Source organism: Rhopilema esculentum, chromosome 11 (assembly GCF_057945365.1).
Source record: "Rhopilema esculentum isolate cy_ngs chromosome 11, ASM5794536v1, whole genome shotgun sequence".
Classification (NCBI taxonomy): Eukaryota; Metazoa; Cnidaria; class Scyphozoa; order Rhizostomeae; family Rhizostomatidae; genus Rhopilema; species Rhopilema esculentum.
In genome coordinates this window covers 12,533,961-12,552,896 of record NC_142825.1, presented here as the reverse complement: position 1 = coordinate 12,552,896, position 18,936 = coordinate 12,533,961, and the positions used below count along the sequence as shown (strand labels likewise).

Here is an 18,936-nt window from a genome sequence, read left to right as displayed (position 1 = left end):
ATTGCTGACGGTACAGTGGTGTACAGGTCGAACCTAGGGAGTTAGAGGACTTAGCCCCCTTAAACAACAATTCTTTACTCAATTTTACCTTGGAGACGGAGGATTGATTATAATTGTCATAAGTGTATAGAAAAAGCGCTTATGGTTCATTGCTTGTTCTGTGAATAAAGGATTCATAGATATAATCCTCTAATATATCCCGTATAGATCGTCTAATATCAGTTACCTTTAAGCAGGTCCCGTGAGAGAGACGCTTATCTGGTAGAATTCCTGTTTGTGTTGAAGACCGGATGCCACCTTTAAAATTGGAAACAGCTTTGATGGAGGATTGAAAATACTTGATTAGAATGCTCTAATTAATAACGGAGCTTCGTGTTAAAAATTACCCCTTTTACCTCGTTGCGATGCATTTTTTGCAAAAAAATCAGAAACCAGATGGTTCATCTCAATGAATTACAAGCGATATAACATTGGTCCATGCAGAGCGGTGACCTAAGTTTAATTCGAAACGGTGAAAAAGCCGGCATCCGGTCTTCAACACAAACAGGAATTCTACCAGATTAGCGTCTCTCTCACGGGACCTGCTTAAAGGTAAATTGACATTAGACGATCTATACAGCAATTTTTACTTTCCTATCTACGGAAGCTCCATGGCAGTGCACAGGTATCCGCAAATATCCCCTGTTTATGCCCTTTTGAAAACCTGTCTTAAACTCTTTTAAATCATTTTGCGATCGAAATGGTAATAAATTATTACTTCTACGAGTTAATGATGAAAATCCTATTACATTACATTATTTATGTTACCGTAATCCGGGTCTATTAAGAGTCTCACTAAAAGACCAAATAAGGGAGTTTACCGTTGAGTAGTGCACACAAAAAGGCGAGCCGATTCATGGTGGGCTACATGCTAAGGGTTGTTTTCAATTTGGACGTGGAGAAGTACTAAAATACATTTTCACAGAATTATGAAAATAGACTCATAAATAGAAAGCTGGACATGAATTGTTACTACACGATCATCGTTTTCAGTATTTGCGCACTTTTTCAAAACGTCTTCATCTTTGAATGTCTTACTAACTTTATGTGACTGATTAATTTTTGATCTGCATTTACAATTCACTCATCACAAATGTTATTGACCTTTTTGGGCTAATTTACAATCATATGTCACTGTAGGGGGTTATTCAAGTTTTGATTTGTCTCACCCGATGCTTGCCAACCCAGAAGACAACGTGCTCCCAGTTTCAGTCCCTAAAATTCCGACGATTTTGGAGAAAAGCAGTCAGGAATGGTAGATTTTCAAATGAAAAACAGCTTGTAATTTAATGGAGGCAATCTCAAACCTTGAAATATGGCAGGAGCATTTCTAATACGTATCCATCCGAACACCTCGAAATTTTTCCTCAAAGATTTTCATCGAGCAATTCCAAAAATATCGGGCAAAAACAATGACAACCTCTCATCCTCAAGGCAAAGAGGTAGTTACGCCCCTGCTGGTAGGGTCATCAATGTTGTTCTCTCTTATTTCTCAAACTCGGAAATGTATTGAATCAAAAACTGAGAGTCACACCTGAAGTTAACAACACCATAATCTCAAAGCAAAAATGAGTAGCAGCTTTGCCAATGAAAACCTTATACAATTTTAACAATTTATTAACGCAATTAAAATATAATTAAAAATTATACCTAAGCTCTAAGGCCTCTTTGCTGTTTAACAATGTCATTGAATCGCTTAGTTTCCAACTTGTACAACTGATTTTGCTCTATTTCCTCGTGGCCAGGGTGCCAAAGTTCGGCTAGAATCCTTTCCATGTTACTTGCACGAACAGTGTGCGATGGAATCAAGCTGCGGTTTGCCTTAAAAAAGATATATAGAACCTTATCAAAATACAAGCATGAATTGGCATGATAAATATATGTAAGATTAAAGGGCTTTAAAGTTGGTGCCCTAACCATTAATGGGTAAACAGAGTACTTCTGACTGAGCTTTAAATGATATAAAAAACATCAAAGGACTCAGTTTTTGCCATGCTAGCATAAATAAAACCGAGAATCGGCTGTTAAAAGTTAGTCGGCCTAACTTCAAATGGGCCTAATCTATCAACGATTTGATCTTTTTACCAAAACAATCTTAGCTGCGAACGATTACATACAGCTCTGGTTTAAAATACGAAAATGGCAAGGGGAACGCACTATTGTGCTATTCTAAAATTTAATGGTAGGAAAGGCTAGTTTAGTTTTTAAATACCTGAAGAGTATCTCGAAGGTCGAAAGTCGATAGAGATTGGTTAGCATCGGAATGACCTCGATTTGACGCAAGTGACAACACCGCCGCTGCCTCGGCTTCGTCAGCAGTACATGCATCATCTGAAATTCTGTCGAAAGAAATCGAACCCGTTATAAACTCAAACTTTTCATAAATTTGCTAATTAAACATGAAAGTGGCAACAATAATTACCTTTTCTTGAAGTTATGTCGTTGTGCAGGGCATTCTGTCCCGAATGAATACAAAAAATGATCGTCCCTCAGCCTGTATGGTCTCCGCCTTGCAATACATGCTGTTAGTATATTTTTCAAATGAGCCTGTAACGAAATGACAAACAACCCTTATTTCTTGTATTCCGTTTTTTATAGCTATACGAAAATATTTTATTACTTATTTGTAAGGATAACATTTCCTTGCACTTGAAGGAATAAGAGCTAAAATTTTGAGGTTTTTGCCGGAATCTTTATGTTTCCTGTTATGTTAATCTGTTAATTTCTTGTTTTTCGCAGTTTGATTTTATAAAATACACATTTAAGCAACTATTAGTTAATCATAATCCTGTTTTTATCAATCTCGTGGTGTATGATTCAGTTTTTTTTCATTTTATTGTGCTAAATCTCATGTCCCGAGATGAACAAGCATATGTATATGATGACGACGATAAAGATCCGTAAGAGAGGGGTACACAAAACAGAGTCATCTAACAAACAAAAACAGTCACAAAATAGGAAATAAGTCCCTTAGTCTATTACATACTTCTACTGCGTGTGAAAGCAGAGAGGCTGTGTCTTCAGCAACCGAATTTAGGCCATGTTCCCATGCACCAAGATACAAACGCCCATGTAAAGTTGCGACATCTGGTAACGCAACTTCCACGCTGCATAATTTTGTATCATTCTCTTCAACTGGATCTGCAAGCAATATTTCAATACACAATAATTTCAACTCAAATAATTTGCCTATTCTTCCAGATGAGTAAATTGAGTAAACCATTAGTAGAATCGATTATCATACATACACCTTCACTAGTTTCAATTTCTTTTAACAAATAACTGTCTGGCATTGCTAAACATTTCAATGATTCTGCTCGTTGTTTAATGAAAGTAGCTTCGAACTATCTAAACAAAATATTGCCACTTTCATGAAGCTACGTACGAGAAGAGAATATTTTCATATGATATTTCATCTTTTTCATGATATCCATAGCTTTGATGAAATAAAATAAAATCAGTTCGATCTTAAAGAAAATAATATTTTCAGTCGTAGGCCAGGAATGGGTCGCGTGGTAAAGTGCTGAATTTGATATTTGAAAATCAATTTCTTCTAAGATATTAGCAAGGACAATTTGAGGGGTTTTTAAAAACAGAATTCAAGAAAGAAATTGTTTCTTTCCTTTTTATACAGTAAAAGAGATGAAAATATCTAATACAGGATATTTGCGTACCATTAAATCTTCCAATAAAATGAGTACAAGCCAGACGTTTCGATACCTGGAATCTAGATATCTAAATCATGGTGCATTTACATGATACGCAGTGAGTTCGCTATTGGATTACTATTCCTACCCAACAGGTCACTTTGAAACCGTGCTGGATAAATCTCATTATAAGAATAAATTTCACAAGAGACCTATTACCGTTTACATATGGAATCAAGGATAACCAATAGGGAATCAAGCACTTTTTTATCCACGCTCGTCGCACAAGGCTTTTGCATTTCTGTATCCTCGCATGTTAACATCGCACAAAGCTTTGCGTTTTTGTATGTTTAATGAAAAACAATAAAAAGGTTCTTTTTGCATAATCGTATTGCAATATTTTCAAACATAGGTCTTGTTGACAAAAATAGAGGAATTCACAGTGAAAGTTCTGCAGAAATGACACTAACCAATCTACCTTACCGATGTGAATCATGAGCAGAAACACAACAGTTTTGAAATGCTCACTGTGTTTTGCCAAAAGAAACTGCGAAATACCTTCGTCTTTCAAAAAAGATTCATTCCCGAGGGCTACGCAAATACCTGTACCCATCTTTCTTTGAAATTTTATACAAAAGCGAAATCGTAGTTATTCTCCATTATATGTTCGCTAAATATGTTCAGTTAATCTTGATCATTGTAATTATGCATAGAATTTGTAAAAAGACAGAGCAAAAAACGTACCCTTTTGTGATATTATGGACAATTCATCCAGCACGAGGCGTGAGACAGAAAAAAATGCAAATTAGTTCAATAGGCATAGACGTGTAAATAAAAAAAAGAATAGATTCTTGCTGTAAAAGGGGAACAATATCAGAGACTTTAAGAAAGACAACAATGGTCAAACGGTTGAAATAGTATTGACAATCTGAATATGTAAATAACTTACAATTTGTAAATACAGTGCCCCACACCCTGAAGAGATTAGCCCATTTGTACACTTTAAGATCAACGAAGACCGCCAACTTACATAACAAAATCTGAAGATCACCAAATATTGAATAGTTTTGATTGACAATTCTGAAATATTTAAAGGTTGGAAACTATATCACGTGTAACAACTTTATTAATCTCATTTCAGGAAGTCTATTATTTTAGCTTTGCTTTCCTTCTCATCCTTACTATTTACACCTTCTTGCTTACAGTTCTTCCCTGTTCGCCATCCATTCTACCTGCTCATATTCTTTGAATACTAGTACATGTTATTAGTACTTTGAATATTACCAATAGTAGTATTAGTATGAATGTTAGTACTTTGAATATTACCAATAGTAGTATTAGTACATAGCCCCCTCAATGTATTGGTGTCACCTTTAATACCACAATTCTTCAATACTACTTCAATACCAATCTAGCTAACTGAGCCGGAGAAGTAGTTTTGGTTTCTCCTTGATACTTTTGTAATGAAAGACAAACCTTTTGCAATGGAACTCTAGTGTGACACAATGGATCAGCAGCCTCAAACTGATGCTGTAAGACGGAGGACAAAATTTCATTAGCTACCTTCCCCTAAACAGAGAGGCGCTTACATGGTGCTAATATAAGGTGCCAAAGGGAACAGCTCGTAACATGCAACGATTAAGTGGCAAGGACCAAGGACATCCCTTAGTTTTTCTTGAGTAGTGGCTTGCAGCTATAGAAATTCCAGTAGGGGGTCGAATTGAAATCAAGGTCTACTTGAAGCATCGTACTACATTTGGCTATGATCTCCAGAAAGGGCACACCTGTAAACAATCGGCTAATATTAACAAATTAGTCCTAATGCAGTGTCGCTGTATGATCAAGTCTCCTAACACGAAACCTAACACGGGCGGCAATCTCTTCGTTTAAAGAGATCGGAATCTGGAAGCTAAAAACACACAGGAAATTAAACTGCTTGTTGTGAAAAAAAGAGTCCGTTTTTCAACTCATCAGTATACATAACCAGAAGCAAAGAAGTTTGTTATTCTGTCAACAGTCATCTAAATCACGCAAAAAAGAAAGCATTCTTCAATAAACAACGATGACTTTCCTTCGCGTTATTTCATTCAAATCTTAAAGCTTAGACAACCCTGTTATCTAGTGCTTCGTAAGATGATAAAAAGTTCAAAAAGAAACATTTTTGAGCACATAATTATTCAAAGATTTATTTTGAAAATTAAAATTGCAAAGCACAAACCTGTAATCTGACTTTAATGTGTTGATTAGGCCGTTTGACTTTGGGCTTTCTTAGTAGCACTGATCTCGAGGCTGCTTTTTGTGATGTCTTTGCTGGTAACGAAGCTGCTATAAATCGATATATTTATTTCAGGGATAAAAAATTGCACGAGAAAACAAATCAATTCGAGAAAGCGAGAGTATCTGAAGATATTACCAAATAAAGTCGATAGTTGTCTCTACCGTGAAGCAATGTGACAAAATTTGGTTCTGGATAGCGAATACAAAAACGGAAGTAGAAGATAGGATACAAACCTGGTGCTGTTATGAGTGCATGACACCTTGCTAGTATGGCCAGTAAAAACTCATTGTGGAGATGAACTACAAACAGAGGAGTATAAACTACAAACAGAGGAGTACAAACTACAAACATAGGAGTACAAACTACAAACAGAGGAGTATAAACTACAAACAGAGGAGTACAAACTACAAACAGAGGAGTATAAGCTACAAACAGAGAAGTATAAACTACAAACAGAGGAGTATAAACTACAAACAGAGGAGTATTAACTACAAACAGAGGAGTATTAACTTGAAGGAAGGTAGCCAACTTAAAAGAAAACTTTGGCATGTAATTTTCATTACCCTATTATAGTCTGCCTTATCAATGCTTGATGGACGAACTGGCCCATAAGACCATTTTGGTGGGGTATTTTCAGAATTATCAATGAACTGGCAACAACCGTTTGTAGCAACCAATGCTACGTGCTACCTCGGTAACCGCTACTACCCTAATATTTTCTTACCTATTCTTACCTTATCGCGCAAATCAAGTGCATTGATGGAATCACTATTCAAAGTAGCACTAAAAAGTGGTAGCTTAGAAAATAAATGGTATGGGAGTGTTACCCTTGACCAAATCAAATTTCCAGATGCACTTTTGTTCAGCTTCATCAATGTGAAAATTTAATGATTTGATACAAGCTAAGCAGGCGAAAAAATTTTAACTCTCTGATGAAGCCCTGTATGCTAGGGCAAAATATCAGTATCAATTAAATCTAATTTATTCTAAAACTCATCTCATTACATAGGATTCTTGTTGTCATGTTGCTTTGTTCCTCTCTATTTTTCAAACAAATTAGGCCTAACCTGTGCTTGAATAGTTACGAAAGCAAAGGAAATAAGCCTAAGAAGAAAGCCCTTCTTCATTGGTTTTAGTAATCCGCTAATGCAAATTTCCATTTTCATAGGATATTGATGTTCCTGATTAATACAAGCATAGAGCAAAACAAGCTCAAATTGGGTTATACACTAACTACATTCGGTGACAATAAAAAAATTATCACTTACTTTTTCCGGGACCTAGAAGCTGAAATGCCTGATTATCAAAGTCATCTTTTGTTATCTAGAATATAAAGGGGTATTTTCATACAGTTGTAGTAGTAGCATCAATAACCAGAGTCTTTTAGCATTCTCACAAGGGGGCAATTGCCCAATAAACATTTGGGAAATTTCTCTGTTGTATAAAGTTGAACACTTAATGTTTTTCAAAGAGCAAAGACTTACTGTAATAATTCAATATGTATTTGCTCATGTATGTTAACATTATATTGGAAGTTTCCATTTTCATGATTGGAAAATTTGCTGAATAAACCAGTTATAAAAAATTTCATTGATACCTTCTGTTTATACCATAGTTTCATATTATTCCAATACCTGAAATAAGGAAAGGAATTGAAAACATATGAATGGAATGAAAATTCTTCTTAATATTATGAAGACTAAAACATATGAATCGAATTCAAATTCAAATTCATGTAATTCAGCAACAACAATTTTGGTTTACAATTTATTTTGATAATTAATTAGCTGTGTATAAAATATCAAGATAATTGAAATAACAACGTTTTTGTTAGCATAGTTGCCTAGGATGCTGAGAGATTTAGATGATTTTCGAGCCCAGCACCCTATTAAGTTACCAAGAATAACGAAGTGGGCACAATTTAAGTAGCAAAATTACATAAGAATAGAGTTATACAGTATGATATAATAACAAGTTATATAATAAACGACATGAAATTTCAGGTCATTTAGACTAGGGCTGGTAAAAGCGGGTGGGGGGGGGGGGGGTGGTGGGGTGGCATGGGGGCATGGTCCCCCAGTTTTCTGCAGAGGTCAAGGAAAACTTTAGCCAAAAGTGGAAATAAATTTGGTATATCATTCTGCAAGAAACTGTGCCTAGTAACAGCTTGACTTAGGAAATAGATCGAGAAACCTGATCCAGAGTAACTTGGTGCCAGCACAAATTGACAGAGTTTCTTAATTCGTAATTAACACCAAATTTCTCAGGAATGGAAAAGAAACTGACAAAAAGAAAATTTTCAAGGACACAAGAAAGAAAGAATGGGCAGATTTGTTCTATAAAAAGTAACATCAAGAAAACTTTAAGATTTGATTGCATTGATAATCCATTCCTACTAAGAAAAAAAACCAACATGCAATTACAAATTCTAATAAAACTATTTTTGACAATAGCAGTTTGAAAGTTTCCGAAATATTAAAGATCAGATGTTACAAAGTGTACATATTGCTCATTTTGCTTTTATTTTAGTGGATAGTTCTTCTGTATTTGTTAAACTTGTACATATTGATTATACAGATATTTTTTCCCGAAAAATTAGTAAGTGCCCAAAATGGTACAGATTTCATGGTAATTTAGACAATTATAAAAACTATGACACACGTTGGACATAATAATGATATTGATTTTATTACTTTTATATTCAAACAATTTTATCCCCCTTCAAATTCGCACCAACCCCACTTAAACAGAAATTTGTTCGCCTCCATGTAATTTTTTTTCAAAAGCTAAAGAATTTTATGGTTAAGTCATCTTCATGCAATCGGCTGAAGGTGCGGGCACATTCTTCACTGTCATAGCAAATTTAATTTGCAACATTGATTAAGTTTATCTCGTCAGTCTTATGAATGAAACAAGTTTTTAACTCTCCTTAAACTTGATCCCGGGGGGGGGGGGAGGGGCTCACTCAGTCTGTTGGTAAACCGTATTACATGTGAGTTCCGAGAAACTCGAAAAAAGCTAGAATTTGGGGGCATAGAATCTTGAAAATTGGGTTGCATTCTTAATCAGTCAGAGGAAACACAAAAAGGGCAGGAATTTACTGATATGATGTTGCAGATAACTTTTTAGATAAATCAATATTATAGTGAAGTGCAACAAATTGTGGCATAGATAAGAGTGCAATTTTTTATATTATGTCTAGTCTTGTATATTGTTCTAATCATAGATAAAAAAATTAAGTTTTTGTTAGCATGTATTCATTGCAGGGACACAACTTTTTCATTTCTTCATAAAAAACATTGAACACAATGTTGTGAAGCAAGCTTGCACTTCGTGCATCAAGACAGAGTAAACATTCAAGGAATTTTCAATGAATGGTCCTCCAACAGCGTCCAGAGTTATGTTATTTTACTTGGTTTCTAAAGGCAGAATATCTGGCATTGAAAAAATACACGCAATATATTTCAAAAAGGGGCACTTATTTATCATTTTTGAAAACAGGGGGGCCTGTGCCCCCATGGCCCCCCTGGCTCCGGCGGCCCTGAAGTATTCCACCACTTCTAAGGAAGAAAAATGGCACCACCAATCAAAACTTCAATTCATTTAGAGCACCTGTTTAAAAAAAACAGTAACAGACGTCTTTTAACTGTTTCAAATTTCAATATTTTGATGAGTAGCCGCAAACTTTTGAAATCACAAAAAGCCTCCTTGAAACGGATCCATATATTTGGGCAGTGCATTCTTGTGGAAATTCGTATTAGGCCTGAGAATTCTTTCAATTAATGATTATAATTATAATTAATGAAATTATCTGCCATGATTTGTAACATTTTTTATATGAGGACAAACATTTTTAATCTTGTTAAATACTGGACTTGCCTCTGGTCATGGCAAAGCTTTAATTATTCTTGGTTGGAAATAAATCTCTGTGAAAATGGTTTTCTTTTACTCAGGTAACTTTTCATTTTGTGGTTGTGCAGAACACTCATTATATTTGGTCTGGAGGGATTTTGAGCTGCAAAACCTTGCTCAGTATTGAGTTTCATTTCATTCAGTGTCCCTTGGTGTTAACGCAGTGAAAGAGACAATTTTCCTCCCCTCCAATTGAAATTATTTTTTGGTTGTCCAGTTCTTGGCTTCTTTACTACTGAAATGCTCTCAAAAAATCTTTCTTTGATTTCTCACAGCTGTTGTGCGGCTGCATCTTACTCGGTCAACATTTTTTTCAAAATTAAAGACCACTTCCTTGTAAATATTTTATAGTGACTCGCCTCTCATTTGAATAACTTTTCCCATACCTTTCTAACTAAGTTTTCTATGGCATCAGCAAAATTTTCAAACTTTTTATGCCAAAATTTGCTATAAAATACGCCTATTTCACCCAATATTTACATTCAAATGTTTTAAATTGTCAAAAGGTTAACGAAAAGTGATGTTATTTTGTGCAAGCTGGTGCAATACTTTTGATACCCTAGTCACAGCTGTCACACCGCAGAATTCAATTCTACTTAGGCTGCAGTCATACCTCCCTCTAATTAATTGCATTTTTTTTAAAACTCTAAAAGATATTGCAAAAGCAAATACACCCCTGAGTAACTCAATAAACTCTGAATTGTAAAGTTCAGTATTAATGAATAAGAATATTTCTTTTGCACTGTAATAAATTTCTGAAGTTGAGTTTGCAATTCTCAGAATGGCAAGACAACAGAATCTGGTATGAGTCAGGTGTCCGAAATTAGCTTCAAAAGGTCTCTTATCATAGTTTCTAGAAACAAAGTACAGCGAAATAGCATAGTCAAGACATCGCAGTGTATTTTTATCTCGGTAAAGTCCTATTTTGTGCTGTAATTATCATACATTAGCCTACGTTTTGTTTCCAAAGCAGTACATAAATTGTCAGGTAAACAGGGCTGATCGGCTGGAAAACGTGGTCAGAGAATGGAGATGCCTGCAGTAGTCAATGGTGGAAAAATCATTGGCTCTCCTGTCAGACAGGGCTTATGAAGATAAAACTGCTGAAATGAACTTTTGAATAGTTTCTACAAAACCTGAAGATGGCCATGGGGAATAGTCTGGCTTATTGTATTTTGCGAAAATTTTCACATAATGCGAAAATGCGAAATTTCGCAAAATACAAGTTTCGAGGTGGTATTTTGTAAAATGCGAAAACTGATTCTAAAAACTTTATTTGCCCATATCAACGACCGAAAACAAGCAATTCATATTCAGGGCGACTCTGTTCATGCAAATAGCCTAGTTCATGTCCCATTTAACGTTAGATAACTCATGGACACATTTTGGAAAATGGTTAAAAAACCAACCACACCAAGGCCATGAACGGCCTAATTGTGAATTGCCCATTCCAGCGAAAGACGATAACAGTAAGCATCCCGGTGCTTGCTAATTGGTAATTGGTAAATACCCAACATTCTGCGTGTTCTGTGTTGTTTTAGGAGTAATTTACGCCTTTATCCACAAGGCCTATTTTCCTGTTTCCTTCCCGGTGAAACCCGCGTGGCTGGAAAAGGACGGGGGTGATATCAAAAGATTTTCGCAAAATACAAAATGGCTGGTTGTTTTTGTATTTTGCAAAAACTCGCCAAACATTGTCGAAATGTTAGTTTTTATTTGAGAAAATGCACGGAAAGGCTTTGGACTGTATTTAAAATCTTGTCAATTGAGTAGGCATCAAAAGATTCGATCAAATTAAAGAATTTTCGCAAAATACAAAATGGCTGGGGGTTTTTGTATTTTGCAAAAACTCGCCAAACATTGTCGAAATGTTAGTTTTTATTTGAGAAAATGTACGGAAAGGCTTTGGACTGTATTTAAAATCTTGTCAATTGAGTAGGCATCAAAAGATTCGATCAAATTAAAGAATATTCGCAAAATACAAAATGGCTGGGGGTTTTTGTATTTTGCGAAAACTAGCCAAATATTGTCGAAATGTTAGTTTTTATTTGAGAAAATGTACGGAAAGGCTTTGGACTGTATTTCAAATCTTGTCAATTGAGTAGGCATCAAAAGATTCGATCAAATTAAAGAATTTTCGCAAAATACAAAATGGCTGGGGGTTTTGGTATTTTGCGAAAACTAGCCAAATATTGTCGAAATGTTAGTTTTTATTTGAGAAAATGTACCGAAAGGCTTTGGACTGTATTTAAAATCTTGTCAATTGAGTAGACATCAAAAGATTCGATCCAATTAAAGCATTTTCGCAAAATACAAAATGGCTGGGGGTTTTTGTATTTTGCGAAAACTCGCCCAACCGATAAAATTCAATCACATGGAATGTCACCAGATTGGCACAAATAGGCACCCAGGAAGTAGAACAAAAGAAAAATGTCATTATGAATGAGAAGAGGGAAGTCTTCACACGTTGATGACACAAATAATGGGCGTCCTGCTAATTTCTTTTAAGAAGTGAGTCATTGTCTGGCGCCAAAGAAAATGCATACACCTTTTTGTTATAGGTTCCTGCTACACTATCAAAAAAACCCAAAGCCTCTTTCTAAAGCATTACCGTACATTTATTCAAATAAAAACTAGCATTTCGACAATGTTGGGCGAGTTTTCGCAAAATACAAAAGCCATTAGCCATTTTGTATTTTGCGAAAATTCTTTAATTGGATCGAATCTTTTGATGCCTACTCAAAAAACAAAATTTTAAATACAACCCAAAGCCTTTCCGTACATTTTCTCAAATAAAAACTAACATTTCGACAATGTTTGGCGAGTTTCGCAAAATACAAAAACCCCCAGCCATTTTGTATTTTGCGAAAATCTTTTGACATCACCCCTGTCCTTTTCCAGCCACACGGGTTTCACCGGGAAGGAAGCAGGAAAATAGGCCTTGTGGATAAAGGCGTAAATTACTCCTAAAACAACACAGAACACGCAGAATGTTGGGTATTTACCAATTAGCAAGCACCCGGATGCTTACTGTTATCGTCTTTCGCTGGAATGGGCAATTCACAATTAGGCCGTTCATGGCCTTGATGTGGTTGGTTTTTGAACCATTTTCCAAAATGTGTCCATGAGTTATATAACGTTAAATGGGACATGAACTAGGCTATTTGCATGAACAGAGTCGCCCTGAATATGAATTGCTTGTTTTCGGTCGTTGATATGGGCAAATAAAGTTTTTAGAATCAGTTTTCGCATTTTACAAAATACCACCTCGAAACTTGTATTTTGCGAAATTTCGCATTTTCGCATTATGCGAAAATTTTCGCAAAATACAATAAGCCGAATAGTCTCAGATCTTCATCACATGCTTACTCTACAAAGTTTTAAAATGTGATTTTCAGTAACTTCCTAGAAGTTGCCTGTCTATGGCCAGTGGTTTTGGTGTAGCCTCATTACCAAACAACATAGTTAATGCAGAAAGATTGGTATAATCATATATATTTGTTTAGGAGCGCCAGAGAAAATTGTCAGCTCCACTTGTGGCCTAAATTGCAGTTTTCATCAAAAATTCACAACAAAAGTTGGAATTAAACTAAATTTTCTCCTGGATTAATTGGAACAAATATTGGGATTAATTTTAGACAGATAAGTAGCTTAAAGATTGCTCTATTTGAATATGATATTACCTCAAAATTTGCGAATAAAATTTTCCCTAGAAATTATTTGCAAAAATATCAAATAATTTCAAATGCAGTTTATTGGTCTATTGTTCTGCAAAATTCGGAAGAATTCACTTCCATATAAATAATACTGCATTACAGCTGTGAGTGTACATGGAATCCACCCTGGTTTTCAATTCTCTTTTGGTGGCAAACTACTAAATTAAAACAAACACAATGCTTCACTTGATAAATTATTCGTCATTAATTCTTTTGCATTTTCGAGGCAAAGATAGTTGCATTCAATGAAGGAAATTGCACCGAAATTAGTAAATGACACTAATATCTCAAAGGCCATAACCGGCGTAAAATCAAATTTCCATAATTGATTTTCATTTCATTTTTTCATTTGAATTCAAAATATAAATAATCAAAGTGTAAATTGGGTAATAACTAATAGATAATCTTAAGTATAATTTCATAAAGGGGAAGTTTCCTAGTTTTCCAAAAACTAACGAGAAGAGAGCATCCCCATCAACTAGTTGAGCTCAAGAACTTAATTTAATTTATAAATCAGCAGAATATGAGCATCCATACCTTGGCTGTGGATGATAAAACTATAAACCTGCTCTCCACCTCCATTCTAAACAGAATATTAAAAAACATTACAATAAATGACTTACTTTTCTCCAAACTCTCCCAGTGCTACAAGAAGTTGTTTTCGCGCTAGTTCGACGTCCGCCATGACACTTTCCTCTCAGGACAAAACAAAACAAAAAAGAGGCTCACAACAGGACTGAGGCTGAAACTTCTCCCAACAAACTCTTTTCGACAAATGATGTCAGTCCACTGAAGGAATCCATTTTTCTATTAATTTGAACTTTCTGCAAATCTTAAGAGAAAAGATGGCTGTTCAAGTACTGCAGTTAATTAAATCTTCATTAGACATATGATGTTTTTTCAATAATTTTTGATGAGACAAGACGACTAGCTTCGAGGAATCTTCGCCTAATCTCGTTCCGCACATTCAGTAGGATGTGTTTTTGTGTGTGTAATCTTATTTTAAACCCGAAATCAAATTATTTCAGTTTCTAATTACCAAATAAGTAAAAAACCAATCTAATTCGTGTAACAAAGTGATCAAAAAGTTATAAAGATATCCATAACACACAATTTACAAAGATAATTATATATATGACTATTGCATTCCAGCCCCCACCTCATAAGGCTAATGTATTCCATAGGTGATGCTCTAGTAGATGGGGGAACAATAAACTGGGACAAACATAAATTATTTGATGGGTTGACGGAAGCCGAGATAGCAAACTCGACTCTATATCAGTTTGAGGAACCTCAAAAAGAATTTATGAAACGAAATGCTTTGGATGTGACAGAGGAAGCAGGAAGTTGTTCATTAAAGGGCCACTCCAGCCCAAAAATTTTTTCTGAGATTTTTGCATAAATTGGTAGTTAGTCGAGAAAAAGAAGCTATCGTGAAATTTTTTTTCGAAAAGCTCAACTCGTTTTCCAGATATAGACGCTCAAAGTTGAGAATCACCGTAAAAATACGACAAACTTTTTTTCGGAAAAAGTACCTTGTGACGTATGAAGGGACCATTGTTTCAACATTCGGCGGTATTGTTATACGTTCGCACTGAAATTCGCACGACTCGGTAGAGGCTCGGAAGAGGCGATTCATGTCGGAATCTCGGTTGTCGTTTTATTTATTTTCCTTCATTGCGTGCGATTGATGTTCAGTGGAGGCTTCCAGCCAACATGGACTAGTAATTTGACAAATCAAAGATGGAAGCTTCAACCTGAACGCATACCCTCATCTTGGCAACGCAGCAAGCTTTTTAATATGGAATGCTTCACGAATTTTCAGATGTGAATGGATTTCTGACCGAAGGCATTTCTTATCGTCGTTTCATCTCAGGAATTTCCAGGAACTGAATAATAATTGTTGTCTCTCTGCATTAGAAGAAGAACCCCATTCACAAATGGAAACTTTCTCGTAAGTCACAATTCATCCTTATTATCATTTTACTACGTTGAATGTTAGGCGAAACTGCAGGGTGTAGAGGTTTGGAGGGGGTTTGGGGATGGTGTGACACGCACCCCCTAAGCAACGCAATTTGCCGGGCTTTGAGAAAAACTTCGTACTCTAAATACAAGTTTTCTAACAGTCTTGTGAACTGTCCCCCAAATAGTCAGAAATGTGGTAATATGAAAAGTACAACAGGGGCTCTCAAGCAAAATGTCACATAAAATAGTACCAAAAGTAGAAGTTTGCTACTTTTTGTACCAATAAGGGGGCCTGAGCCTCCTAGCACTACATCCCTGCCAATGATCTGTGCACTACACCTTTGCCCGAGGTATAGATGTGTAAAATTTCCCAGGGTTTGTCTGATGTTTCCCTGAACCCTTTTTCTTCATGTTCTACCATGTTCTGTCTTCAATTTTGGAGTTCTGCCTATTTCATCATAGAATTGATGCACAATTTCAAAATTTTGCCAGATCAATATCCAGGGCAAAAGCTCTACTACCCCAAAGAAAAAACATGGAATTTACACCCTTGGTTTTGGAAAAAAGATGTGTCATATCCTCATTCTAATGTTTTAAAGGCAGAATTGTTTATATTTGTTAAAATTACCTTTGCTATTCTAGCATTGATTCATATAAGCATGGCCTATATCATTTAAATTCATCTTTTTGTTACTTCAAGTTAATATCCTTAGATGCTATTCGCTATAGTAACAGTGGCTGCCCTTTCACCCCTAAATTTCTCTTTGATCCTTTTAAATATCTATACTCTGAACGCCCCTGAGTGTCCAAGTTTCTTTGATCATTTTATGTTTTAATTTGACTCAAAAGTAAATTTCACGGGTATGTTAGTATTTATCCCTGTCAACCTTATTATTCTAGGCATAAAAAAGGTAACAAACCCTTTTATGGATCAGCAGAAAGGATCTTGCAAAAAAATGCTAGATGAAGGTTGGAGATTACATGCATCCTGTTATCTGGCTACTGGCTTTGTGGGAGTGATAACTTGCCTCTCTTTTCCATTCAAGAGTTACCACAAAGACCTCAACACATTATTCTGTTTTTGTATTAACATTTTTACAAAGGAGATTATTTTTAAAATTATCATAATTTTATATATAATTTGGTCATATCTATATAATGTTTGCAAATCCACTGCTATTATTTAAAACTAGTAACAACATATAGGTATTTTCTAGAAATTTTGCAATAGATTATTGTTTCATGATACTTTTATAACAACATTTCTCATGTGCAATAGAAATTACAAATTTCTAGATAGTTCACTGGCCTGATTGTATAGATATTTGAATATATAATTCAATGTAGCCAAGTATTTAAATACATCAAACATGTATTTATTATTCATAAATATAGCAGGTTGAAATTCTGACAGCTTAAAGGAGCTGACAAGGCCCCTGTAATAGCTTAAAGGTTAAATACAAAAATTATATTTACACAAGTATATTGAAAAAGTTGAATTATTAATATAATCTCAAATCACCTTTTTGTTTGTATAAAAACAAATTTATAATTTTTGAAAAAGTTGTTTGACTCATGACTAATGGTAGGTTTTCAGTCTTGTCTTGAAAGTTTGTATACTTTCTTGTCCATGCCCTCGATTGTCCTGGTTTATTTCTAATAAGTCATAGTCATGTTGATATGAAGCTCTTTATCCTAATGAATATGTTGTATCAATTCATACAGCTTTCATTCCCGGTATACTGGTTTTGTTTTGGTCTTTCCTCCCGAATTAATTGCGCGATGGTTTTTTAGCTGTTGCACTAAAGGAAGAGCTGATGAAAAAGCGCGAATCTTCTTTTTAAAATCAGGGAACTGGCCTGCCAATATAAATTGTTTCAAAAGCAACATTCCATGAAAGTCTGTCAACATCCTCATGTCTCTGTCTCGCTGGCCTACTTTGACAATTTGACTTCTCTGTCAGAAAGATTCGTGCGATAAAAAACTTCCATATTCGATCAGAATATCAAGACTGATGAGCGATACTTCTCTCTTTATATCGATTCCAGATAAAAGTCTGGCCTACTAACAAACATGCCGCTGCTAGGCCCTGTCTGCCATTTCGCTAGGTTCTCGTTGACCCTTTGGACAGCCGATGATACTTGCCGCGAACTTACCGAGGCCGAAAATGCCTGTGACGTCAATCCGAAGATCTCCGATAACACGGTTGAAAAACAATTCAACTCAGTGACCATTTTACAAACGCTAATAACTACAAAACGGTTAGAGATACGAAAAAAATAATAACAGATTCGTTTTCAGGAGGTCTGATTACATCGTGTTCTGAAATAAAAATTTTGGGCTGGAGTGGCCCTTTAAATTGACGGTGCCCCGGCACTTGGAAAGTTTTAAGATGCTCGGAAATCTTCCCTAGAAGATGATCAGTTTTTCTTCAATAAAGAGTACATACAGAACAGAAATGCCAATACTCCTGGTGCTGCATATTTTCAAAAAGTGTGTGACTTTTATGATAGTCATTATGCTAAAGGGGAACTGTACATGCTGTACGTAAAGGATTGCTGTTTCGCCAGGACAGGGCAAGAATGCCAATATTGTCAAGTCAATCCTTGGATAAGCACTGAGAAGTTCATGTTAATTTCTGCTCCATATCCAGATACTACGAAACTGCTAAAGTTCAAATACAAGGACGTATTTGAAACACTACTCTACTACATAAAGATGAAGTCAACAAAATATTGCGTACCGTAGACGACTTCTTTCCAAAAGCCCAATTGAAAAAAGAGTTTTCTGCTGGCACTGTTTGTCTAGACAGTGGCGTACCCAGGGCTGCAGTAGTGGGGGGGGGTCTAGGGCACAGCCCCCAGAATTGTTGGGCACCACGCCCTTCAAACACTCGCGAATGCTGGGAAACGCCCTTTTTGCAAAATTTTCCCTATTATTTGATTTACGTTAGCTACGGTAAATAGCAAAGCATTTTATCATTGTTATTGACACAAGCATATAGTATACTAAACAATGAGTTTTACATCCTTATAAAACAATTAAACAATAAAACAGTGAATAGAAGTTGGCGTACCTTGTACCAAAGCCAAGGCAATCTTCTTCCACTTTTTACTTCTACACGATCAATCGACTACAATGCCTGCCAAATGTCTTGGAACACTGACATCAATTTCCAAGGTCAAAACCAATCATCCCCCTCTCCCCTATAGAACAATGTTGGTTTCCACCCCTCTCCAGTTGTTATCAAACGGGTTAGGGTTATAGGAAGCATTTTTTGCGTTTCTTGTATGATACTTCTTTAAATCATCAACATTGCTTTAGGGGGAAAGGGGCGGAAGTAGCAATTTTTTTTCTTGAAAGGAGAGAAAGATATCAA

The 18,936-nt window shown here is 35.6% G+C and overlaps 1 protein-coding gene across 2 annotated transcripts; it reads right to left on the bottom strand.

Moving 5' to 3' along the window:
- Positions 1 to 1,574: 1,574 nt before the first annotated feature.
- LOC135693536 (transcriptional adapter 1) lies at positions 1,575 to 14,440 on the bottom strand. 2 transcript variants are annotated; one of them, XM_089111386.1, is made up of 10 exons: positions 14,216 to 14,440; positions 7,562 to 7,598; positions 7,233 to 7,287; positions 6,198 to 6,263; positions 5,905 to 6,011; positions 5,163 to 5,216; positions 3,026 to 3,181; positions 2,462 to 2,586; positions 2,252 to 2,378; positions 1,575 to 1,860 (listed from the first exon to the last, which is right to left on the bottom strand). In XM_089111386.1, the coding sequence occupies exons 1-10, from the start codon at positions 14,275 to 14,277 to the stop codon at positions 1,690 to 1,692; spliced, it is 960 nt and encodes a 319-aa protein (XP_088967512.1). In that variant the 5' UTR covers positions 14,278 to 14,440; the 3' UTR covers positions 1,575 to 1,689. The 2 variants fall into 2 exon arrangements, with proteins under 2 accessions (XP_088967512.1, XP_088967513.1); XM_089111387.1 differs by having other exon boundaries at positions 5,905 to 6,008; positions 14,216 to 14,424.
- Between the last annotated feature and the right edge of the window lie 4,496 nt (positions 14,441 to 18,936).